Source organism: Myotis brandtii, unplaced genomic scaffold, assembly GCF_000412655.1.
Source record: "Myotis brandtii unplaced genomic scaffold, ASM41265v1 scaffold423, whole genome shotgun sequence".
NCBI classification, from domain to species: Eukaryota; Metazoa; Chordata; class Mammalia; order Chiroptera; family Vespertilionidae; genus Myotis; species Myotis brandtii.
This window is the reverse complement of record NW_005366214.1, coordinates 1,363,284-1,387,221: the sequence shown is the minus strand read 5'-3', so window position 1 is coordinate 1,387,221 and position 23,938 is coordinate 1,363,284. Positions and strand designations below refer to the sequence as shown.

Here is a 23,938-nt window from a genome sequence, read left to right as displayed (position 1 = left end):
GTTGGCCTGCAGACTGAAAGGTCCCAGGTTCGATTCCGGTCAAGGGCATGTACCTTGGTTGCAGGCACATCCCCAGTAGGAGGTGTGCAGGAGGCAGCTGATCGATGTTTCTCTCTCATCGATGTTTCTAACTCTCTATTCCTCTCCCTTCCTCTCTGTAAAATATCAATAAAATACATTTTAAAAAATTGATTTTAAAAATGAGAAGAAATGCCAGCTGGTGTAGCTCATTGTTGAGCGTCGACCAATGAACCAATTCCTGGTCAGGGCACATGCCAAGGTTGCGGGCTCCATCCCCAGGGTGAGGCATGCAGGAGGCAGCCAATCAATGATTCTCACTCATTGATATTTCTCTCTCTCTCTCTCTCTCACTCTCGCTCTCGCTCTCGCTCCCCCCCCGCTTCATCTCTGAAATCAATTAAAACATTTTTTAAATGAGAAGAAATAAGTTGAATACAAATAGTTATTGGGTGCTACAGAAAACACAAAAGCCTAAATTACTTCTATTTTCAAAGCACTTAAAATCATATTGAGAAAAAAGGACTATTTCTTACATTAAAAGGCAGAGGGTCAGCATATAGTGTTATGCAGTGTACAACCTGGGAAGCTGTACATGGGAGCCCTAAATGATATATTAGTAAGGCAGGCCAATATATGGGAATGGTCCAATGAGCGAAATGGACCATAAATCAAGAATTACATACTCCATGCACAAGAACCAAGTAAGGAAAATTTATGAGTAAAACCAGATCAATGAAAATAAGGTAGCAGCACCAATGTAAAAATAAACAACAAAGGCCTTGTCCAGAATGAAAGAGTAACAGGTATGGGTGAGACTTGCAAAATAATTAGCTCCAATCAATAGTTACCATGAGAGAATATTGGACCAGTATGTTAGAAATCCAGATTTTTAGAAGTAGCTCCTAATATTAGAGAATTTAAAACAAACTACCACATTACAGAGGAATTTTGAGGAAGGCACCCTCTCAGGAAGGCCACCTCTTGAGCTAAGCCCTAAGGAGACAGGAGATTTACTCCCATCTTGGGGAGAACACGCATAGGCACTGAGGCCATTCAAGAACATGGGGTGTGGGGCAGCAGGCTGGGAACAGGCCAGATGGCCTGTGTTGAGGAATGCTAAGAAAAGAGGTTAGAAAGGAACACTGAGAAGCTTCCAAATCAATGTCCGGTCTGTGGCTCACAGCATCCAAACCATCTGGCCTACACATCCCCAGGCGAGATCTACTTTTCACAACCACTGGGGAGTACAGATGAGAATCAACAACTCAATCAATTCCTCAGTTGATTCTTATGCACACTTAAGTTTGAAAACAAGTAACTGTTCCAGAGCAAGGAAGTAACAATGAGCAGTAAGGGCAAAAGCCAGTACATTTAAATCACATATTAAACGTTACAAGGGAGACAGTTGTTTTAAAAGATGTTGTTTAAATACTCCCTACTACTCTATGCTTCCCCAAAAATGTTTTAATGTATTACATATTTTCTTGAGTTTCACATCTGAAAATCAGAGTCTCCTCCTCTTAGGTATAATGAAACTAAAATAATTATATGAAGACTTTAAATGTCTTTTTTTTTTAAAGGTTCGCATAGCAGTATTTGGGGGGAAAACCCCAATCAAATAAAACAAACAAAATTCTGCTTTATTAAGAAAGGGTATAGCCCTAGTTTTAAAAGCAAATAAATACAAAGACAAAAATTGAAGTTCTGATTAAGCATGCAGTACTGAAATCACATGCCAGAGTCTTGAATCCAAAATTTAAATACATAAGTTCATTATTCAGAAATGAAATCTGTTTAACGAGCTAGGGAATATGAGAAGTTCTGAATAACTCTCCAAGCTACTTCAAAATTTTCTTCCAAATGAAAAATCAGCCAGAGGTACAGATCATTCCTACCACACTACCTGAATAAGCACTTATAAACTTCAAAGTTCTGATTTCTCCAAATAGGCCTCATGTTATCTTGGCAAGCAGAATTTTCCCTGGCAATCAAAAGAACCCCATTAAACAAGTTAGTCAACTTATTCCTAAGAACTATTTATCTGGCATATTAAAATGATTGAAGGAATGAAGCACACAAAAAAATAGTTTAGCCCTAGCCAGTTTGGCAAAATGGACAGAGCACTGGCCCATGGACTGAAGGGTCCCCAGTTGCAGGCTCAATCCCTGGCCCTGGTCGGGGTGCATGCGGGTGGCAACAATCAATGTGTCTCTCTCATATCAATGTTTCTCTCTCTGTCTCCCCTCCTCCCCACCCCCGCTTCCATTTTTAGAGACCATTCTCTCTAAAAATCAATGGAAAAATATCCTCAGGTGAGGATTAACAAACAAAGAAGCAAAAAACATAGCTTAAAGTTGCTTTGGGAAGGAAAAATCAACACCCATGAAACGCTAAAATCTGTTTATTAATTCAAGAGCTTGCCCACTTATTCACACCATAAAAGGGCATACCATAAATGTGTGTTCAATAAACACTGTTAAATTAAGGCTAATTTAGTCACCTTTGTCACTCCAGCACCTAAAAGTTCCTAGTACAATGTTTGCTGAATGAATTGTTATGATGCAGTACATATAAACATGGCTTGAATGACTTATGTTATTATGGCAGCCCCTTCCCTCTGCTTGTCGCCCTTCATCCAGTCTGTTTCACAAACTGCCCACATTCAGCATTTTCACAGGGGCCAAATGTCACATAAGACCGTGTCCAGTGCCTATTCAAGACCTTCTGGTGTCATCATTTTCCTAGACTCTTGAAAAGGCATGCCTTCTATATATGTTACCTAACATTTCCTAAGCACATACTATGCACCTTTATAGTACTAAGCCTTTGACATACATAGCTTTATTTATTCCTTACAAGAAGTCTAAGATTTAGGGACTGTCAGCACCCTCTTTTTTTATCAAAGGAAACTTTGAGAGCTTAAATAACATTTTCTAATGTCCCTTAAATAGTAAATGGCAAAAACTAGACTAAACCCCTAGCCTGAATGCCTCCAAAGTACATGTTCTTAACCCATTATAATAAGGCAGAGTCCCTGCTGCCACTTACCAGCACTCTTTTTCCACTGAATTACCTAAAAATACTTCGTCTTGCTCCCCAGCTTTCTAACTCAAGCTTTGGGGCAACAAAAATTAATGAGTATCCATCCACTTTCTGGGCTGGGAGATAATTCCAAAGGGGAAGACCTGAACGGCCAGAAGGAAGAAAACGGGGCAGTGAAACCACATGTCTCAGCTCCTCCTCTTCGATATTTCCATTTGAAACTTAAAGAATGTGATTCTAATCAAGGACAAGTTAATCTGCACTTGCACATTTTTTTACATCTTTACAAATTGGGAAATTTTAACATTAAAAAAATCACTAACTTTCTCAAATCAAAGATTTCAAGAAATTAATGATTCCTAAGGTTCTTTGAATTTGCCTTCAATCCTGGGTCAAATAACTCCCACACAGACTTTGCTGCTTAAAACTCTTAGCTTATTCTGTAGGCTTGTTGTGAACTGTAAACATTTCCACATGGCTCATTATGTCTCAGTTATATCTTTGTCATATGCACTGTAATTTAAAAATCATATAGTTGCCCTTATTTTTAAATATTCTGATTGAAAGGTTTCACTAAGCCAGACTGCCCTTCCTCCTACTCATTCCCATCTCCATCTCATTATTCCAAATTAGAGGTTTGACTATATGTTACAAACACAAACCTGCAAACGGTTAACTCCTGTGGACCAATAGAATTCAGATTCAAAGCCTCAGAAGCAGCTACAAGAAGGCCATTTGAGAGACAAATTATACTTGAAGTACAGCAACTCTAAGCCTGGGTTAGCTAAAGCTCAGAGGAAGCCTGGCCCAGTGGGACCTGAGAAATTTGGGGGACAGATCTTTAAAAAAAAAAAAAAAAAAGAGGCTTGGAGGAACTTAAGGAATTTCAAGAGTACAAGGAGAAGGTAGTAACACAACTACCTGAGCTTCCATGTCTGGCCTATAGTGTCTGCTCTGTGTACTACCCTCTGCAAAAAACATACATATGTATACTTATATATTTTTGTAAACCATCAGCATATAATGGAATGATTATATTTCTAAATACATGAAGTTAGGTATTTATGAAGAAAAATGATCCAAGCCCTAGCTGATTTGGCTTAGTGGATAGGGCTTTGGCCTGCGGACCAAAGGGTCCCAGCTTTGATTCCAGTCAAGGGCACATACCTGGGTTGCAGGCTCCTCCCTGGCCCGGGCCCTGGTCAGGGCTCATGCAGGAGGCAACCAATCGATGTGTTTCTCTCATATTGATGTTTCTCTCTGTCTTTCCCTCTCTCTTCCACTCTCTCTAAAAAAAAAAATCAATGGAAAAATATCCTCAGGCGAGGATTAACAACAAAAAAAAGAAAAATGATCCAAATATCATCAGCTTAAAATTGCTTACATTTTTAAGGGGAATCGGATGGACACTTCATTAAATGTCATTACACTAGTCCAGCTGAGCATCAGGCAAGGGGAGGAGATAGGTTGCCTCGGGCCTTACCAGCTCTGGGAAAGAGCCACCACCAAAACCAGGCAATGAATTTCACTTAACAGTTATTCCACTGAGTCGGAGGGAGCATATGCCCTGTGCCAGACACTGTTCTAGGAACTAGGTAAAACACTCAAAGTTGCTGTCCTCATGGAGTTTGCAGTCTAACTGGAAGACACAGAAAATAATCAACTGTCAGGTGGTGAAAAGTGCTATGGAGTAAAGAAGCCAGAAATTGGTAAGAATGAACATTAATTTATGTAGGATGTCAATGAAGGCCTCTCTGAGAAGGCAACATAAACAAAGACTTAAAAGAAGTGGAGGAGGGAGCCAATGCTGAATATCTGGCAAGAAACAGCAAATACAAAGCCTTGACGCAAGAGCATGTTTAGTGTATTTGAGAAAGAGCAAGGAGCCAAGTGTAGCTGGAATAGGATGCGTGAGGAGGAGAGTGATCTGAAGTCAGAGAAAGGGCCGTATCATGTAAAGTCTTGTAGCCTCCAGAGGGAATTTAAATTTTATTCTGAATGAGATCAGAAGCCAATGGAATGTTTTGAATAGAGGAGGGACCATTTTTTAGTTTGCTCTAGCTGCTGCATATTGCACAGGGGGCAAGGGTGGGAAAACAGGATACCTGTTAGGAGCAAAGAAAATAGTGGTTTGGAATAGGAGTAGTGGAGGAGGCAGTGAGAAGTGTTTGGATTCTAGATATTTTTCAAAAACAGAGAAAATATCCATTGGTATTTGGGGTCTTCAGAATATCTGTGGCAGAGTGCAAAAATGGCCACAAAATCTTTTCACCCTTGTATTCATGCCACTGTGGTATAATTTTAAAGCTCTTCCAACAAAGAGGTAGAATCTTTCTCCACCTTGGAATTTCAGCTGACCTTGAAACTTGCTTTGACCAATAGAATAACAGCAAACATAATGAAAGCAGAGATTTGAAAAGTATTTAAGCATTTGCACTTGCCCTCTCTTACTGCTCTAGAGAACCCCACAACCCAACTAGCCAGCTGGATGATAAGACTCACACAGCCCAGACACCTCTGTAGCCACAGCCATCAGGTATGCGAAAGAAACCATCAACTGCCAGCTGACTGTGTAGGTGAACCCAGCCCTGGCTGGTGTGGCACAGTTGGTTGAGCATCCTCCCATGCACCGAAAGGTAGCTGGATCAATTCCGGGTCTCGATCCCCTGTAGGGGGCATGCAGGAGGCAGCTGATCAATGTTTCACACATTGATGATGTTTCTCTCTCCCTCTCCCTTTCTCTCTCTAAAATCAATAAAAACATAAATAAAATAAAATAAAATAAAATAAAATAAAATAAAATAAAATAAAATAAAATAAAATAAAATAAAATAAAATAAAATAAAATAAAATAAAATAAAATAAAATAAAATAAAATAAAATAAAATAAAATAAAATAAAATAAAATAAAATAAAATAAAATAAAATAAAATAAAATAAAATAAAATAAAATAAAATAAAATAAAATAAAATAAAATAAAATAAAATAAAATAAAATAAAATAAAATAAAATAAAATAAAATAAAATAAAATAAAATAAAATAAAATAAAATAAAATAAAATAAAATAAAATAAAATAAAATAAAATAAAATAAAATAAAATAAAATAAAATAAAATAAAATAAAATAAAATAAAATAAAATAAAATAAAATAAAATAAAATAAAATAAAATAAAATAAAATAAAATAAAATAAAATAAAATAAAATAAAATAAAATAAAATAAAATAAAATAAAATAAAATAAAATAAAATAAAATAAAATAAAATAAAATAAAATAAAATAAAATAAAATAAAATAAAATAAAATAAAATAAAATAAAATAAAATAAAAAGAGTGAGCCCAGAGGAGATCAGGACCATCACACATCTGAAACCAGCCTAAATTGCCCAACCACAGAAGGGTGAACTAAATAAACGGATGTTGTTTTTAAGCCACCAAGTTTTGGAGTGGTTTCTTATGCAGCAAAAGCTGATTCAATATCTTTTTATCCCTCAAGTCAAATGCAAACCACTAAGCTCTCTTGGCTTCTCTAATGGCATTACACAAAAACAAAATTTCAATTCTAAAGTAAACTCATAGAGAATGGACATGATGTTGCCTAGTCGAATGAGCTAATTAAAAAAGAAGAGAGCACAAGTCACAAATTACAGTGTAGCTCATTAAAGTGTGGTATGACAGCCAAGGAGCTGAGTTCTTTATGCAATGAAATACCAAGATAAGAATCTCAGAAAACAGGGAGAACAAAAGATTTCACGCCAATAGAATTTCTCTTTTCAATGCCCCACACACCATTTCTGAAAATTACTAAGTACTTTACCCTCCTGCTGAACATCAAAAATAATGCTTTTTCAAGGTAATCTAGAGAGATGAGCAATTAAAGCTCTTTCCTTATAGAAAAGAAACCAATAATATTGAAGAGATCACAAACTGGACTTCTCTTCCTTGGCTGATACAGATAGGTTAATGGAGGATGATGGGTGGATAAAAGAACAAACATACACCAGATAACACTTTGATTATTAACCTGACTGCTAATTTGATTAATTATGAGAATAAGCATTTATGCTGTATGGAAGGACTCCTCACGCTACAACTGATTATACAAAGGTCTAATGTAATGATTGAAAGACCAGTCGGGGGCCAAAAACCAGGATTACAGGCTTTATTAGGAGAAAGACCTGCAGGGCTGTCTCAAAAGGGGAGAGCAGCAACCCATGCACAGGTGAGCACTCCTTTTGAGGGGAGGAATGGGAAGGAATGGGGGCTTAGGGTACTCGGCGCACGCTGACTGGTGGCTTAATGTATGGTCCATATAAGGTACATAGTTAGGCACTCAGATACTTAGGAATCAAGGGCTTAGGGTATTTGGCAGGTGCTGATTGGTGGTTCAATGTATAGTCCATATAAGGTACATGGTTAGGCACTCAGGTATTTCCGGGCTGCAGGTTACATCATATTTGCTGTTACTCCGCCCACCAGTTGGGAGAAGGGAGGACCTATCAATGATGATCAATATTCAATGGATTATTTTATTCCCAGTAGTTTGCTTACTTTTTATTAGTTTTGAAAACAGACACAACTACTTTTCTGTTTTATATTAATTTTTTCATTGTCAAGGTAGAAGGTGAAACCTTCCACTTCTTTTTACCAAAGATAACCACTGTTTACAGTTTCTTTTTATCTCCTTCCAGACTATTTCTCTCTTAAGTTATGTCTGACACCACAATTTTAAAAACAAAAACATTTATAATTCTTTCAAGCTACCCTATAAATTAAGTAGAATCCATTCTATATGTGTGTTCTGCTGTCAGAGCTTTCCAAACTCTATAAAAATCTAACATTAATATTTATTATATGCTGGCTGGCTGGATTTCTGAAACAGCTCATCTATTTTCACCAAAATGAGCTAAACAGCAATGAATGACCCCACTCTCCCTCAAAAAAAAAAAAAAGAAAGAAAACCTTAGTATCTAATGGGTGGGAAAAAATTACATTTTTTGGAACTGAAACAGAAATTGGATGGTCAAACAAAAGCACTGGCTACAGTTTATGGGCCTGGTTTATATTTGACATGTGGAAATGAGTTTTTGAGAAGAAAAAAATTCCTGGACACGGATCCTAATTATCCACATTTCTGAAGATATGCTCTCCAAAGAAAGGCCTCCTAGGTCTATTCAGAATATACACTGAACCTCCTTCAAGTACAGAGGACAAGGACACAGATAGTCTTAACAAATTATGTATAGCAAAATGAAGAGCCCGGGAAATGAGGGTTTTAGTAAAAAAAACTTGCCAAATACTGTATACAGCTTTTCAAAAATAGGAACTCCTGTTACTTAGAAATTTAGCAAACCACATCAAATTTTTGCACCTCTTAATTATCCTCACTAATGAAGGGATAGAAACATGAGTAATCTAAAATTCACTTCTTGAGTATTAAAAAATGTACCAACTGTAGGGGATGGGAGGCACAGGATGGAAGGAGCAGACTTCCTGCAACAGCAAACAGAAACTTTTCCTTTTTAATTACGATTGCCTAAGGCCAGAATTAAAATAAGCTTTTTAAATGTCCTAAATACATATCAAACAAAAGTGAAGACAGGTTGAGTGAAGGGAAAAAGTCCATCTGGCTAGGAGGAAAGAGAAACTACAGAGGACCAGAGAAGTAACTCTTATAGCACTCATCTTTCATTAATCATGAGAAGCCAGAACCAGTGTCTCTGAGCTGACATAAATCCCTATAAGGCAAAGAGGGGCCAGAGCAAGAGAAAGGACTAGAATATTATACTCTCCCCCACAGCTCACTCTTCCACTCACACATCCCCCACAAACCTACCCAGAGGAGACTAACAAAGGTAATGCTTTTCAGGTCCTGGGTTCCAGCCCAGTGAAAAGTTTTGTATGCCCTGGCTAATGTGGCTATTTGGTTAGAGCACTGGCCCAAGGACCGAAGGGTCACAGGTTTGATTCCCAGTCAAGGGCAGGTACCTGGGTTGCAGGCTCAATCCCTGGTCCTGGTCAGGGTCCTGCTCAGGGTGCATGTGGGAGGCAACTAATTGATGTGTCTCTCTTACATCAATGTCAACGTGTGTCTGTCTCTCTCTCTCTCTCTCCCCACCCCTCCCTCCCTCCCTCCCTCCATTCCTTCCTCCCTCTCTAAAAATCAATGGAAAAAATATCCTCAGGTGAAGATTAACCAAAAAAAAAAAAAAAAGAAAAGTTGTCTACGGTGTATTCCAAAGAGAGCAGCAAAAGTGCCAAGTTAGTGCCAGCAACAGTTCTTGTGAATCAGCAAATCTCTATCTGGTCTAAACCCTAGATGTGACAGGAACTGAGTTGTTTTTTGTCAAGGCTGCTACACTGAAATTCATTTAATGTTTGTATACCATTTCTGCTCTCCACAGCTGATCAAATAAATACTACCTAATAAAGGCCCCACTAAATTTTGATATCTGAACAATCACCATATTCATACATTCATTCATCCAATAAACACTTATTCCATATCTCCTTACATGCCGGACACTGCTAGCTCTCTCAATCAGAGCCGAAATGACTGAGGATAAAGAAAATGAAACTTATGCCCAGATCCTGTCAAAGCATTTGGCAACCTTTGATTATCATAAGTCTTTCAGATTCAGAGACTCTGTTCTGTCCAAAGCAGCACCTTTTCGCCTAACCGGAGTGGGCCATAATCATAAAACTTTGTAGTTAAAGCCATGCTCAGTTTATTACACAGCTACATTGCACAAAAACACTCTTCATTTTTAAAAAGTTCTTTAAAAGAATATTTAAGATACAAACCAGAAAAGAAAAAGGAATGAGTATGAAGTGATTTTATGAGTTAGCACCATTTTATATACAGGGTGTCCAAAAAAAATGTATGCACACTTTAACAGCTGATAACTCACTTAATTTTTCACTCCTTTTCAGGTTTAACTGATTTGAAATAATGAGTGAAGCCAGACTAAGCTTTGAACTAAGAAAATTTATCCTAAAGTTCCATTAGACTTTTTTTATGGGGATACATAAAAGAGAAAGCTTATGGTACAAAACCAGCAATAGTAGACAAATTGAGGGTGCACAAATACCAAATGAAATTATTTTTAATGTTTGCCATTCCATTGCTTCCTGTTATCAGCAGTGCCTGTACCAGAACAGTCATCAGTTTGAAAACAGGCATTGACAAAAAAAAAATTATTCATATCTGTAGATTCTTTTAAATTTTGAAAATGAACTGGATGTTCACAAACACTGACTTTATAATCATTCAAAGTGTATATACATTTTTTGGGACACCCTCATGAAGATTTCCCTTCCTCACTGAAAGGATGGTTTCACTCAACAGGAACTCATTGAGCGGGGAAGATGTGAAGGGAGCACTTATCCTAGCCCGTGGTCGGCAAACTGCGGCTTGCGAGCCACATGCGGCTCTTTGGCCCCTTGAGTGTGGCTCTTCCACAAAATACCACCTGCGGGCACGTATACAGTGCGATTGAAACTTCGTGGCCCATGCGCAGAAGTCAGTTTTTGGCCTGGGTGAGTCTATTTTGAAGAAGTGCTGTTGATATTTGGCTCTGTTGACTAATGAGTTTGCCGACCACTGTCCTAGACCATGGGAATTCAATCATGAATGGACATGAATCCTGACCTCAAGGATGGAAATATCATAACAACTATCAATTACCAAGTGCCTACCATGTGTCAGCACTGAGCATTTCATATATATCACCTCTCAAACTAATCCTGCAAGGCAGATATTATCTCCACTTTACGGATGAGCAAACTGAGGCTCTAAGATCATTTGTCCAAGGTCACCTAACAGGCAAGGAAAATTGGCTGGAATTCTAAGATGGACTGGCTCACAAACCTATCCACTTTCCATGACTCTACCCTGCTGGACACGCAATATCTTTGTCTTCATCGTCAATCTACCTAGCCTCCCATGCTACCTTTATATTTCCAACCTGGCCATAGCTCTGTACGTTGTCCCAAGCAAACATACCTGCAAAATGACTTAGGAAGGAAAAATACAAAGGGAAGAAAAAAATAAATGTCAAAATTCTTTTTTTTTTTAACAGACAGATGGGGCTGGGGGAGAGAACTATAGGGGACTGTCTTTTGCTTCAATAAAGCTGAAATCAAACAGTATATACATCTACAGTGTCCTGCCTCAACTGAAGCTCTCATTGTTAAGTCTTAGAGTCTTTATTTAAAATCTTTAAAATAAAAAGTAAGAACTCAAGGTAGAAGAGAAACATCAAGCATCTACCAGCTCAGGAAGCTAACTTGGAAAGGAGAATTCTGATTGACATTCCAATTCAACCACACTTACTAGACTCTGAACTACCAGTTATTTCTTGGAACCTTGGTCCCCTCATTCTATACCTACTTCAAAATTATATGTACATGTTGCTTTTGTGAATATTTTCATTCACACTTATTTTATTTGAATTTATTATGAAAGGAAAAACATCCACTGGGGTTGAATACATTTTCTTCTCTCAATAGAATCTGAAGACATATCAATGACAACTTGCATTATCAATGAGGTAAGTATGAGAAATGAGTGGTTTGGACATTGTAATAAACATAACTTCCCAAATTTTCTAGATCTAAATAAAGACTAAATACAGGTTTCCCTGCTAATCAAAATTATAGGTGCTCAACAAATTCATAATTTCAGTTCATAAAAATAGCGTTAGGTAAAAACTCACAGATGAAGAAAAATTTCTAACACATGTAAAATTCATATTCTAAGCCACCTGCTGCAAAGATACTTTTGCAAAACTCCTAGCAACATCGTTAGATATTTTTAGATTCTTTCTTTAATTTTTTTCAATGTTCCCACTCAATGAAAGATGTTAGGTTACCCACTATTTCCTATCTGTCCAGGTAACATTCACCAACCACTTAGCAGCCACCAACAATCCTTCCCCATGATTCACAGTAATAATGTTCAGTGTCATCACACATATCCATCTCCCCAATCTCCCCCAACACATCACCCATACCAACTGGGGAAGACAGGTGAACACAAGGTTTTAACATCTGCCATAGAGCAAAGCAGCTCACACCTGGCTAGACTAGTCCTTGGGTCTGGTAGTATACTGACTCTGACAGCTTCCAAATGTTACTTCACTCAAAAATACTTTTTAAATGCTTTTTAAAGTTCATTAGCAAATGCAATATATAGTGATATATTGTTTCACTTAAACAATTTAGTCTATGATAGACTTAATGGAGTTTAAAAAACAAATAGCCACTTCCCTAAATATAAAATACAGAAATAAATCATCTTTAAAAGATCCACTTTAGCCCAGCTGGCGTGGCTGTGTTTGAACATCGACCTATGAACCAGGAGGTCATGGTTCCATTCTCCGTCAGGGCATAAGATGGGTTGCTGGCTCAGTCCCTAGTGTGGGGGTATGCAGGAAGCAGCCAATCAATGATTCTCTCACATCACTGATGTTTCCATCTCTCCTTCTCCCTTCCTCTCTAAAATCAATAAAAATATCTTAAAGGAAAAAAAAAGATCCACTTGAAACCCAGATCTTAAAATACCATCAGTAGTATTTATAAATAAATAATAATAACATCAACGATGACAGCAAAGACAGCTAACATTTATATAACACCATGATCTGGAACCTACTCTAAACATTAGCTATATTAACTTAATCCTCAAAATCACCTTATGGAGAAGTTTTTGATCTCTCATCTTTTTCAAATGAGTCAAGCAAAACTTCACGACTATCTCACCAAGAAAGACACAAATAACTATGATACCCTAATGTGAAAAAATTATTCTCTTTAGAGATAGTACAGAATTATAAACAACCTTGCTAAAAAATAACAGGGGAATCTTTCTAGACAAAAAATGTAGGTGTAGTGTTCTACTTACATTACCATGCAAAAGAAAAATAATATCCCATTAAGTAAAACCTTAATATAATTTCACCAATACTATATTGATATTAAATATAAACTTGCACTCACAAGATTGCACATTATTTGACTAATCATAAAATGATTCTAAAATTATTTTGAAATTCATTAACCATTAAGATACAAGAGTGGTCATTTAAGGACAACTGTCAAAGACTCCAAACTCCACAGTCCTTTTACTTATTTTGTTGGACTCTCCCACAGGTCAAGGCTTCCCTCTTATGTAAACCATCTCAAATCCAGTTCTGCTTCAAGCACTGGTACAGAACGAAAAGACTCACTCCACTCAATTTTCACCACCCACAGAAGGCAGCACAGATAACACAAAATAATTTAAATCATAATAGCTCGAGAAACTTTAAAATTAGCAAGTGATAAGGAGGTGGATTCAATTTTTAACTTCATTCAAATTATCAAATTTTAAATACTTTCAATTATTTATTTTTCCATCTTCATAGTAACCATAACATCACCAATGTTAATTGCTTTGCCTAACTGTACTTTTATTGTTGCTTGCATCCTCATTTAATGAACTTCAACTGGTGCTGACAGTAATTCTAGCTCTAATCTTCTAAACATTTATTCTTTTAATGAATTCAATCTATTGTATTATGTCCCCACTATTCCAAGCAGCAGTTCATAACCCAGTGAATTAAAACACATGAAAACTTAAGATTATAAACTCAATAACACAGGGCCACCTATAGAGCATATAGCTGGATGTGCAGATGGATTTTATTTAAATTTAAAAGGACATTTTGTACATTTCACATTTATAGTCTGAAAGTAAACTGGTAATATTATTTTAAAGGAAGCAATAATTAAGTGATTTGTTTTCAAAGAAACTTCAGTATCATCGAATGACAAGCACGATGTTACCATAAACAAGAAAAAAGAACTTTTTCAATTCCAAATCCAACAATAAGACTATCTCAGAGTAATCTTCCAGTTATTTTCAAAGAAACCTCAGTATCATAAAATGACAAGCACGATATTACCATGACAAAAGAACTTTTTCTAATTCCAACTCCAATGATAAGCCTATCTCAATGTAATTATAATGCTATTAATCATCACATAGAACCAAAAAAATTTTAAGTACAACACTGGAACATATAAGCATGAGGGGAAAATATTACTCCTCACGACTGGGTAAGGAGTTTATGGGTAATTTATATATTCTATAGTTGTATATTTACAGATATGTACAAGGACAGGATCAAGGACAAATTTTAACCCAACCTGAATGATTTGGTCCTGACAATGTAAACAGCCCCATCAGTCTCTGACCTCCAGCTATAACAATGGCCTATAATGACCTTTTGAGAAGAAGGACATCAACCTTCTTGATTTGCTCATTACTGTGTTCCGAGGGCATGCCTGGTGCATCATACTGCTCAGAAATTTGATGAATGAACTGACTGGATTAAACGGCCCACAGAACAACTGCAAAAATTAGAATGTAAGGCCCTTGGAAGAGACTATTTAGTCAGGCCATATGTAGATTCCTTTCATTGCTGTTTGCTTCATATATACTTGAAAAGCATTTGCACTTGGTTTATTTCATTCAAGCAGCACCATAATTCAAGAATATGAGTACAGGGTCTACAACTCCTAAGCCCAAGGGCATCTAGTATACACCATTTCTAGAACATCCCACTAACCCAGAAAAGCCTAAATAAATTCCACCATTAGCTGAAATGCCTTTTACAATGTTAAGATATAAATCTAAACACAACAAACTATATCTCTATCCAAAGTTTTTTAAGGAAAAACTAAACCTAGTTAGTGAAGTACACTTTCTCAACATCCTAAGGTTATGTCAAAGTTCCTCATACCTGAAACCTTACAGACAGATCTCCCCTTATATCCAGCCACATCCAAGTAAATTTCAGAACTAAGTTTTAGAACGTCATCTTGTTTTTGATTAAAATATCCTTAAGTTTCTTAAAGTGAAAGGAATATTATTTCTAGATGACTGGTTACTGTTAAAAACACCAGTTCATTGTATTAGTAGTAGATGGAGATCAAATGTAGATGGAAACATAGGACAGGGCAGAACACAGAGCCCAAAAATGTCCTTCATTTTTTTAAAAATATATTTCATTGATTTTTTACAGAGAAGAAGGGAGAGGGATAGAGAGTTAGAAACATTGATGAAAGAGAAATATCGATCAGTCGCCTCCTGCACACCCCCTACAGGGGATGTGCCCACAACCAAGGTACATGCCCTTGACCGGAATCAAACCTGGGACCCTTCAGCCTGCAGGCCGACGCTCCATCCACTGAGCCAAACTGGTTAGGGCTTTTTTTTTTTTTTTAATGTCCTTCATTTTTAAAAGTCCCTTGTATCAATCTGCTTTCAAGTCATTTTGACTTTTGCTCACAAATTAGGTAAAAACACCAGTCCTTTTGATGCATCACTATCTTTTTGGAAAATTAACTTGATGAAACAAAGATTGAAGTAGCTTCCTGACCCTCAAAAGAAACTCATTTTTGCTACAAATGTCCCTGGATTCCAAAATATTCATTCAAAAAGAAAGTGTTATATGCCTATAACATGCAAGTCACACGATATCTGTGACTTCCAAACTGATAATTTCTGATAGCTCCTTAGAAGCCTGAACCCACTCAGAAGTCTCACTGTATGTCCTTATAAAATGTGACAGAGTTGTACCCGCTTCTATTTCCAGATATCCTCTTCTAAGGATGCTTTGGTGAAAAAGGGTAATTCAAAAGCCTGTATCTTCCTTATTAGAAGACAGTACTTTTCCTGAAATGATGCCAAGTCCCAATTTTCTCCATGTTCTTTTTAATGTTTTACCATCTTACTTTGAACAGTGTTCCAGGCACAAACAACCACAAATTAATTAAATTAAAATATATCATCACCATAAAATGAAAGTCTTTCATGGTACCCACATGAATGAACTTCGGCCAGATCTCTCCCCTTACAACACTTCGTGTTCTGAAACAAGATCCAGGTTCAGAGGAGTAACTCCAAGAAAGATGGATGACAAACAGAATGATAACAGAAGGAATATTTATTAAGCAACCCAACACACATTAGGCAGTTTACCCACCTGATCTCACCCTTCACTACCACTTCGGAAAGTATCAGTCCCATTTTATAAGAATGAAAATTGAAGCTCCAACACTCAGTTCACCAAGCTCAGTTCACAAAGCTAAGATAATCACCTGGACTTGAGCCTATACCCTTTCCTATAACAAGCTAATTCCCTTAAATGGAAAGATGAATGGTAAAGGACACCACTGTCAGAATGCCACCAGTTTACCAAACCCTAACCTCCCCGTGGCTGATATGCCTTGACTGTAACAGCATTTGAGTCCTGCAGGAGTCCAGAGCAGCATCTTCCCCCTCCCCACCATTGTGAGGTGCTGGCTACCCTTCTTGCCTGCTTCTTGGCTACACGGAGGCCCACTACTCTACCCTGAGTCTTCCCCATCACCACCTACCTATATCTTCCCACAGTGCTACTGCCTGCCTGGCTGCTCTTCCCTTCTCTCTGCTTCTCTTTCTTATCACTTATCACTTCAGTATCCTCGCAATTTTCAGGTTCCTTCCAAAGGTAGTAAGATGATTCAGTTAGTACATAATTCCAGCCCAACATGAGCAAGATGGCAATTAGCTCCCATGCTCACCTGTGTTCATCTACTGCTAGTGCGCATAATAGACACTGGCTCTGGAACCTGACAGGCCTGGGGTCCCAACCCTGACTCTCTCTGCAGGACTGAGCAAGTTACTTGGCTCAGTTAACTGCAGACATCCTGTTCTTGGTGGTGTTGGGAAGCTCATATATTACATCGCCTGGCACACAGCAGAACCGACAGCCACTGCTTCTCTTCTCCTTCTAAACTATTTATTCACCAGCAAAGATAACTTGAGTTTCTCCTCCCAACTTCTTCCAGGTCCCCAGCTATTCCAGGAAAATGCTTTTTCATAGGCACACTCAATTTTACCATTGGTAGTCCTAGTTACCTAGCTTAATTTTTCAAACAACCCCCCTATAGTCATGCAGTAACTTCTACCTTCAAACACCTTTTAAAATTCTTTCTGACATAAAAAAAAAGAATTAAAAATCAGGAGAGACATGCAGAAGAAACCTCTTGTCGTGAGGTCTCCTTTCTACAGAAAGGGATTATATGACAAGTTATCTCTTTCTGCTCTGAGGGAGGAAAATGAAGCCTACCACCCAAAGCAGCGGTTCCCTAGCCTTTGGAGAAACTCCTCCGAAAATCTGCTGAAAGCTCTAAAGCCTTTGCCCTGAAAAATGTCAATCTGCACAAAGACATAAAATACCATCTAGAACTTCAAGAGGGTCAAGGGCCCTCTGAAACCCACCCACCAACAGCACGGTAAGAACCCTGGACAAAGAACCACCTATGACACTCCTGAAACTGGCAAAATCCTCAATTCAGATTTTGTTTCTTTGAAGTGCAATAAATTCAAAAACCTCAAGAAGGTAAAGAAAGAAGTTTTCTCATTCACCTCTTCACCTCTCTCTGTGGCTCAAAAACAAAATGCTACAAAACTAACAAGGCTCAAAACCTGAAGAGGCGGTTCACTCTTAGAAGCAAGATCTCAAAAAAAGGATGTGCTCAGAGCCAGTGCATGCATTGGGGGTGAGCAAGGGAAAAGGAGGTACAAAATTAAGAATTAAACTCTTTACATTTTATTTTTCAATATCATCCTTTAGAACTCCCTTTGTTCATGTATGTTCTTAAGAAGCATTACATATTTGTGTAATAGCACAAGTATGCAATGTATAAATAGATATATAGGGTGTCCCCAAAAAATGTATACACACTTTAACAGCTGATAGCTCAATTTTGAAAATGAAATGCATTTTAATAAACATTGCCTTTATAATTATTCAAAGTGTGTGTACATTTTTGGGGATACTTTGCATATGTTATTTTTATGGATAGGAGTAACCAATTACAAAAAATGTTTGGAGACCCTGTCCTAGTAGACAACTGCCAATTAAGTTATTTAACAAAAATGTTATCTAGTAATTCTCCACAAACGGAATTTACCTTGAAAATAAATTACATTTGCCATCTTAAGTTCTTATTCCTGAAATCAGAAGTCAGTGTGAAACTGATGTTGACTAAACAGTAATGCTAAGATTGCTCCAAAAGAACTAGTTCTCCTTTTTGCTTTAAAAGTCTAATTCTCACAGCTATACATACATGCTCCATATTTTTCTTCCTTAAATGAAAATAATCCATGTAATGTATTAAAAAAATAGAAATCAACTGAAAAACACTGATAAGCATTTTCTATTACACAGTTCTTCCTATACTTATAATAATTAATATTCAACTCCTACGATGATGTACCCAGTACTGAGCTACTAAATGTTTTACCTACTTGAAGGCACTGACTCTCTGAGGTAAATTCTAATACTCTCCTAGGGGTTGGGAGGGAGAAGGGGGGTTTAAATATAAAGTGACAGAAGATTGGACTTTGGGTGGTAGGCACATGGTGCAATATACAGATCTTGTAACATAGAAACCCATATCTGAAACCTGTATGTTCATGTTGACCAATGTTACCCCAATAAATTTAATAAATAAATATATTTTTTAAATAATACTACTGCTCTCCTAATTTTGGAGATTTTCAAAAAAAACATTGCTTAGAGGTCACATAGCTATGAGTGGACCCAAAATTGAAACCTACCTATGTGTGACCCCTGGGCCTCTATTCTTACCTCAGGAAGGCCACCTGCTTCCCTTAGGTAATATATATGTTACATATATTAAGTATACATTATTATATATTAGGTAACAATATAATAATTGTTGTTCAATCAATATGTTCCTATGCTTAATTCTACTGTAACCTAATAATAAGATCTCTATTTATTTTCATAAAATCTTCAAATACAAAGGGTAGAAAAATATTTTTAAATAGTAAAAGAGGATGTCATCACTGGTAAAGAAACCAGAGCTATGTTAGTCAGCCTTTTTGAAATAATCTAGAAACTTTACTGTTCTTTTTCAAGCACTACAAAATCTAATTAATATTAAAAGCTAACATTATAAAATAAAAGATTTGACAACAGAAAATTTGATCATAAAATTCTGCTCTAAAAGTCCATTATAAACTTCAGGTATGCTATTCTCTCAAACTGTATTTTTTAAAAGTCTGGTGATTTGATCAACCCATGATTCAGTGCCCAAACAGCAGCACAAAAATGGGGTTTCACTGCACTTAACATCTTAACTTCTGTAAAATGGAAATGATGAATCCCCTTAAGTAAAAGGAATCGCTCTTAATATGTCATATATGAAATCCACTCCACCCTCTTACTACAAGATACCACTGAATTTTCAACTTGAAACATGCAGAATTTCCAGAGCAAAAAACCATTCTCAGGAGTTTAAGTGAATACTCAGCAAATTGATCCCTCTACAAATAAAAAGTCTTCATTAAACAAGGTTATAATTTTGTATAAATTACAAGTTAAAATTTTCATGGCCTGGATTTGGGGGAAAAGTTTTTTTAATATTTAGGGAAGAAAAATAAATGTCTATCCTACTATTACTAATAACCTAGATGTCAACTAACAATGTTCATTCATTTACTAACAAACACTTATTGAATGCCAACTACGTACTAGGCACTAATGTAGGAACTAGAGATAAGAGAAACAAGGTTCCTAAACCAAAGAAGATTATATTCTAACTGGAGGCCCAATGCATGAAATTCATGCATGGGTAGGGTCCCTACGCCTGGCCAGCGATCAGGGCCAATCTGTGGGGCAAATGGCGGGGCAATTGGGGGACAACCAGGGGGGCCCCCGCTGGCACCCACCTTGGCCGGCCTGGCGCTGTCCACTCACCACCAGTGCCACCACAGCCACAGGGCACCTCTCTCTGCTGGGCGTCCCACCCAGCAAGGTGATGGGGCTCCCCCCCACCCCCACCCCTGCTGGCACCCGCCTTGGCTGGCCTGAGGCCTGCAGGCTGGGGTCAGCTCCTGCATTGAGTGTCTGCCCCCTGGTGGTCATTGCGTGTCATAGCAACCAGTCGACGGGTTAACTGTCTGCGCCCTGGTGGTAAGTGCACGTCATAGCAATTGGTCAACCGGTCGACTGTCTGCCCCCTGGTGGTCAGTGCGTGTTATAGCGAGCAGTTGAGCAGCAGCCTTAGCATATTATTAGCATATTACACTTTGATTGGTTGAACAGCCGACTGGTCGACCGGACACTTAGCATATAAGCTTTATTATATAGGATATCAGAGTAAATAAGTAACTAAAGAATCCAATGTATGCCTCCCAACTTTGTATTTCAAGCATGGTTAATTTTATCACTAGAGTTTTTCCTTCATTTTTCTTCCAAAGTTTCATAAAGACTATTTTTTTTCTTTAAGCAAAATCTTTAGCCAGAATATTCCCCTCCCCTCCCAACTCATAAAACCTCATCTTTACTAACTGATAAACATACCATCTTTACAATAACCAGTATTCATTTAGTGTCCACTGATTTCAAGTATAAATATTAGAATCTCATTTATGAATCTTCCTCCCTTTAAAAAAAATGTTCACTAGGAAAAAAATACAAGCTTAAAATATCCTAAGCTAAATTTTAAGGATCATCTAGCCAATCTAGTTTTTCCTATAATAACTTCTGGTTTCACAATTACAGAAATAAATGTTCATGAATGAAATAGCAAACCAGGTTTTGATTTCCTCTAAGCCACTATAGTGCCTTATGTTGTGCATGTCCCCTTTCTCTTCCCTCTTAAGTGTGAGGCAGACAAAACTCTACCTTCAAAGGTAGATTCTGATAGATTGCATGACATAGATGTTACATTTCAACACATTTCAAACAATGCCTGTTCATAAACATAAAGCAAACAGATAAAATTTTAAAAAGGAACCAAAAGTATCCACCTACCTAAACAAAAGTTGAAAGGTCTAATTTAAAAAAACAAGTTCATATTAAAAAACTAGTCCTTAATTTATTCCAATGTAAAGAGAAAAATTATTATTAAACAAGTATGATCATCACATATACTTTATATTTGCACTATCTGAAAACAAGAATGCATGTAATCAATTACTACATTGTCCATCTTTTTCTTGATTTTTAAAAATGAAATCTTTCAAACATCATTTTTTTATATGTAAGTTAATGGTACCATCTCCTCTATTAGGTCTACTTCCTGTAATTAAGACTGTACAATTTGAAATTATCATTGCACACAACGTGTACATCAAAATGTCAAATGAAAAATACAGACCCAGACATCTTAAACTTTCTCTGGCAGTCAATTTTCCTACTTATCAATGTGAGAGATCCTCCTGATAATAAGTTGTTGTTTTTTTCATTTATCCACAACTATTTATATTAAATTGAGCCCTTTAAAAGGGAGAAAGGGTGTATCTGGTCACACACCAATAACTTCAACAAGTCTGAAATCTCCCATCCCTCAATTTGTGACACAAAATTTAACAAATATGAAACTCTACAAAAAGGAAATTATATATAGCTTTAAAAAGATCAACTGAAAAGGAATCCATCACCTGGTCATGAGCCTTACCTTTCAGCAGTGGCAGAGGTGTTAACTCAATAGGCTTGCCTTGAGACCTAAACTGTGAGGAACTTTGCGACCTCTTCTGTCTGGCTTTTCTGACGGACTTCCGAGAAAATCCGTCTACTTTATCCACTGATGGAGGAGTAGTTGGTGCTGAGGACATATCCCTACTGAAGAGAAAGAGGTAACATAAATATATTCCCAAGGCTAAAGCATAAATGTGAGTTGCATAAATTCTAAAATTCTCATATACAATATTCATGAAAATGGGACTATGTAATAAAGAAAGCAAATAAAATCAACTAAGTCATGTTCAATGAGAAAACATAAAAATTTGGTGAAAAACAGAAGTAATATAACTACCATATATGCAATACTGTAATTCTAATGTATTATGCTGTTCCTGCTATGATAAGCATTAAAGATGCTCATTTAGACTTGAAGAACTCCATGCTATCTACTCATTTTCTAACTACAAAGCTCTTCTCATCTTGAGATTCCTGAAGTAATGTTGGAACTATTCTGCAGCTGGAAAACTTCCATTGATACATTTTCCCAAGATATTTAATATTATGAATGGGCTCTGCAGTTGAAACCCGTATGCTACTTCAAGCATCCACACCAATGTATCGCAGCAAGTGTCATTTACAATTACTGAAACTATCTAGGCATGACTTTTAATGCAATGTGCTGGCTGTGTTTGCTATGATAAACTACAACACACTGCAAATAAGAACAGGCTAGATTACTTTAAACAGAACACATAAAAGGCATAATTAAAATCATTTCAAAGACATCTTTTTTAATGAAGGCATCTTAAGTTATTAAAGCTTAATAAACTATGATGAAATCATGCACCAAAGTTGAAATGAGAACTTAAATTCACAACCCACTTAAACAACCAAGCTGAGTTCCCTTGAAGTTCATTATCAAATATTAATTTTCATTCCATCAAACTGATGAAACTGAACAGTTCTTTTGGATTTTTTTAACCCTGTCAAATTATTAAAATGAAGGCTATTTCCTAAAAGTAACGTGTTGAGCTCAATTTCATTCAACAATTTAAACAGATGCCATTATTTCAATGCAAGATTAATGGCAGACTGGAATAGAAATAATGTATATGAGGGAAATGCCGTCATTCCAAACATTAAGACAAATGTTTTTTAATCTATAAATGAAAGGGTAAGGTAGTTTCTTCCTGAACCTGTAAGAATAAAAAGTTATCTCAATAACCTGGTTTCTGACAAAGTAAAAATAACAAAAACATTAAAAAACACACGTACAAAAAAGCACACAACACCATATGATATTGAGGGTTGAAATTCTGGTTCTCTTTTTTTTTAAAAAAAGTTTTTAGAAATTTATCTGTTAGTCTTAGATAATATGTGACAGATTCAAAATGGAATTGTAAACTATGTATGACTACAGAAGAAAGATCACTTAAAATTTTTCATAATGACTGCATCAGCGACAAGCTTCCACATCATATTTGTACACTGTAAATTTAGGGGCCGCTTTCCCCATCTGGCATGTGAATTGTTTAGATTTCATTTAACCGTAACAACCCAATTATTTCAGTAAATCCTGCTCCTCCACTACTCTTTTTATCTCTTCTTTATTCCTCATCTCCCACTTGTAAAAGTGGTTTATTGATAGCAAATTTTTTTTTTTAATCCCTTGGCCCTTATGTCCGCGGCCAAGAATCGACGTCAAGGATCTCAAGCCTGAAGCGCTGCAGAACTGAACGTGCAGCGGCAGCGGGGCGAAGCCCGGGGAAACAGGTTTCGCCCTGGACCGCGGCGCCCGCAGCCTCATCCTCTCAGCATCGGGCATGTCCCAGGCTCAGGGTGAGCCAAAGGCGGCGGCGGGTGGAGAACCGCGGGGAAGAGGTTCGTCGGGAGAGAGAGCTCCCATACCCACTTTGCTCCCAGCCACCTCCACCCCAAGCCCTGAAGATCAGCGGCCACAGAATCCTCACCACCCCGATCTCCCTTTTCCTCCCCGCCCCGTCGGGGGATCGGGGGTCCGAGAACACGCCTCCAATGCCGGAAGGTGGAGAAAAGCGGTCAGGGGGGAAGAGTGCAGGAGAGGCATCGTCCGAAGCATCTGCAGGTAAATCAGACAAGTGGGACGGGCCCTCCTCTCTCTCCCGCACCCCGGCCCACCGCACTCCAGGCCTTCCCGAGGCTGGTGCCCCGCAGGCTGCCCAGGAAGACAGGGAGGAAGCGGGCGAACCCCGGTGCTGGAGGGACGAAGTTACCTTGAAGCTTCTGGGGAAGAATCCGAAGATGATCTGTGGCTTTGAGGGGCGGGAGACGCGCGAGAGGGCCGCAGCGGGGGCGGGGGGCGGG

The 23,938-nt window shown here is 37.6% G+C and overlaps 1 protein-coding gene and 1 long non-coding RNA gene across 3 annotated transcripts in view; one reads left to right on the top strand and one right to left on the bottom strand.

The window, feature by feature from the left end:
- Positions 1–23,932, bottom strand: part of PPP2R5E (protein phosphatase 2, regulatory subunit B', epsilon isoform) — a 176,714-nt gene extending 152,782 nt beyond the window's left edge. Inside the window, exons 1-2 of one of the 2 annotated variants that reach the window (XM_005874037.2) lie at positions 23,848–23,932; positions 21,591–21,754 (exon numbers count right to left, since the gene is read on the bottom strand). In XM_005874037.2, coding sequence (XP_005874099.1) covers positions 21,591–21,747 — 157 coding nt within the window. In that variant the 5' untranslated portion in view covers positions 21,748–21,754; positions 23,848–23,932. The remainder of the gene's footprint in view (positions 1–21,590; positions 21,755–23,847) is intronic. The other variant, XM_005874036.2, reaches the window with a different exon arrangement.
- LOC106727437 overlaps positions 23,104–23,938 on the top strand; it is a 2,410-nt gene continuing 1,575 nt past the window's right edge. Inside the window, exon 1 of the long non-coding RNA XR_001363621.1 lies at positions 23,104–23,699. This is a non-coding gene — a long non-coding RNA (uncharacterized LOC106727437). The remainder of the gene's footprint in view (positions 23,700–23,938) is intronic.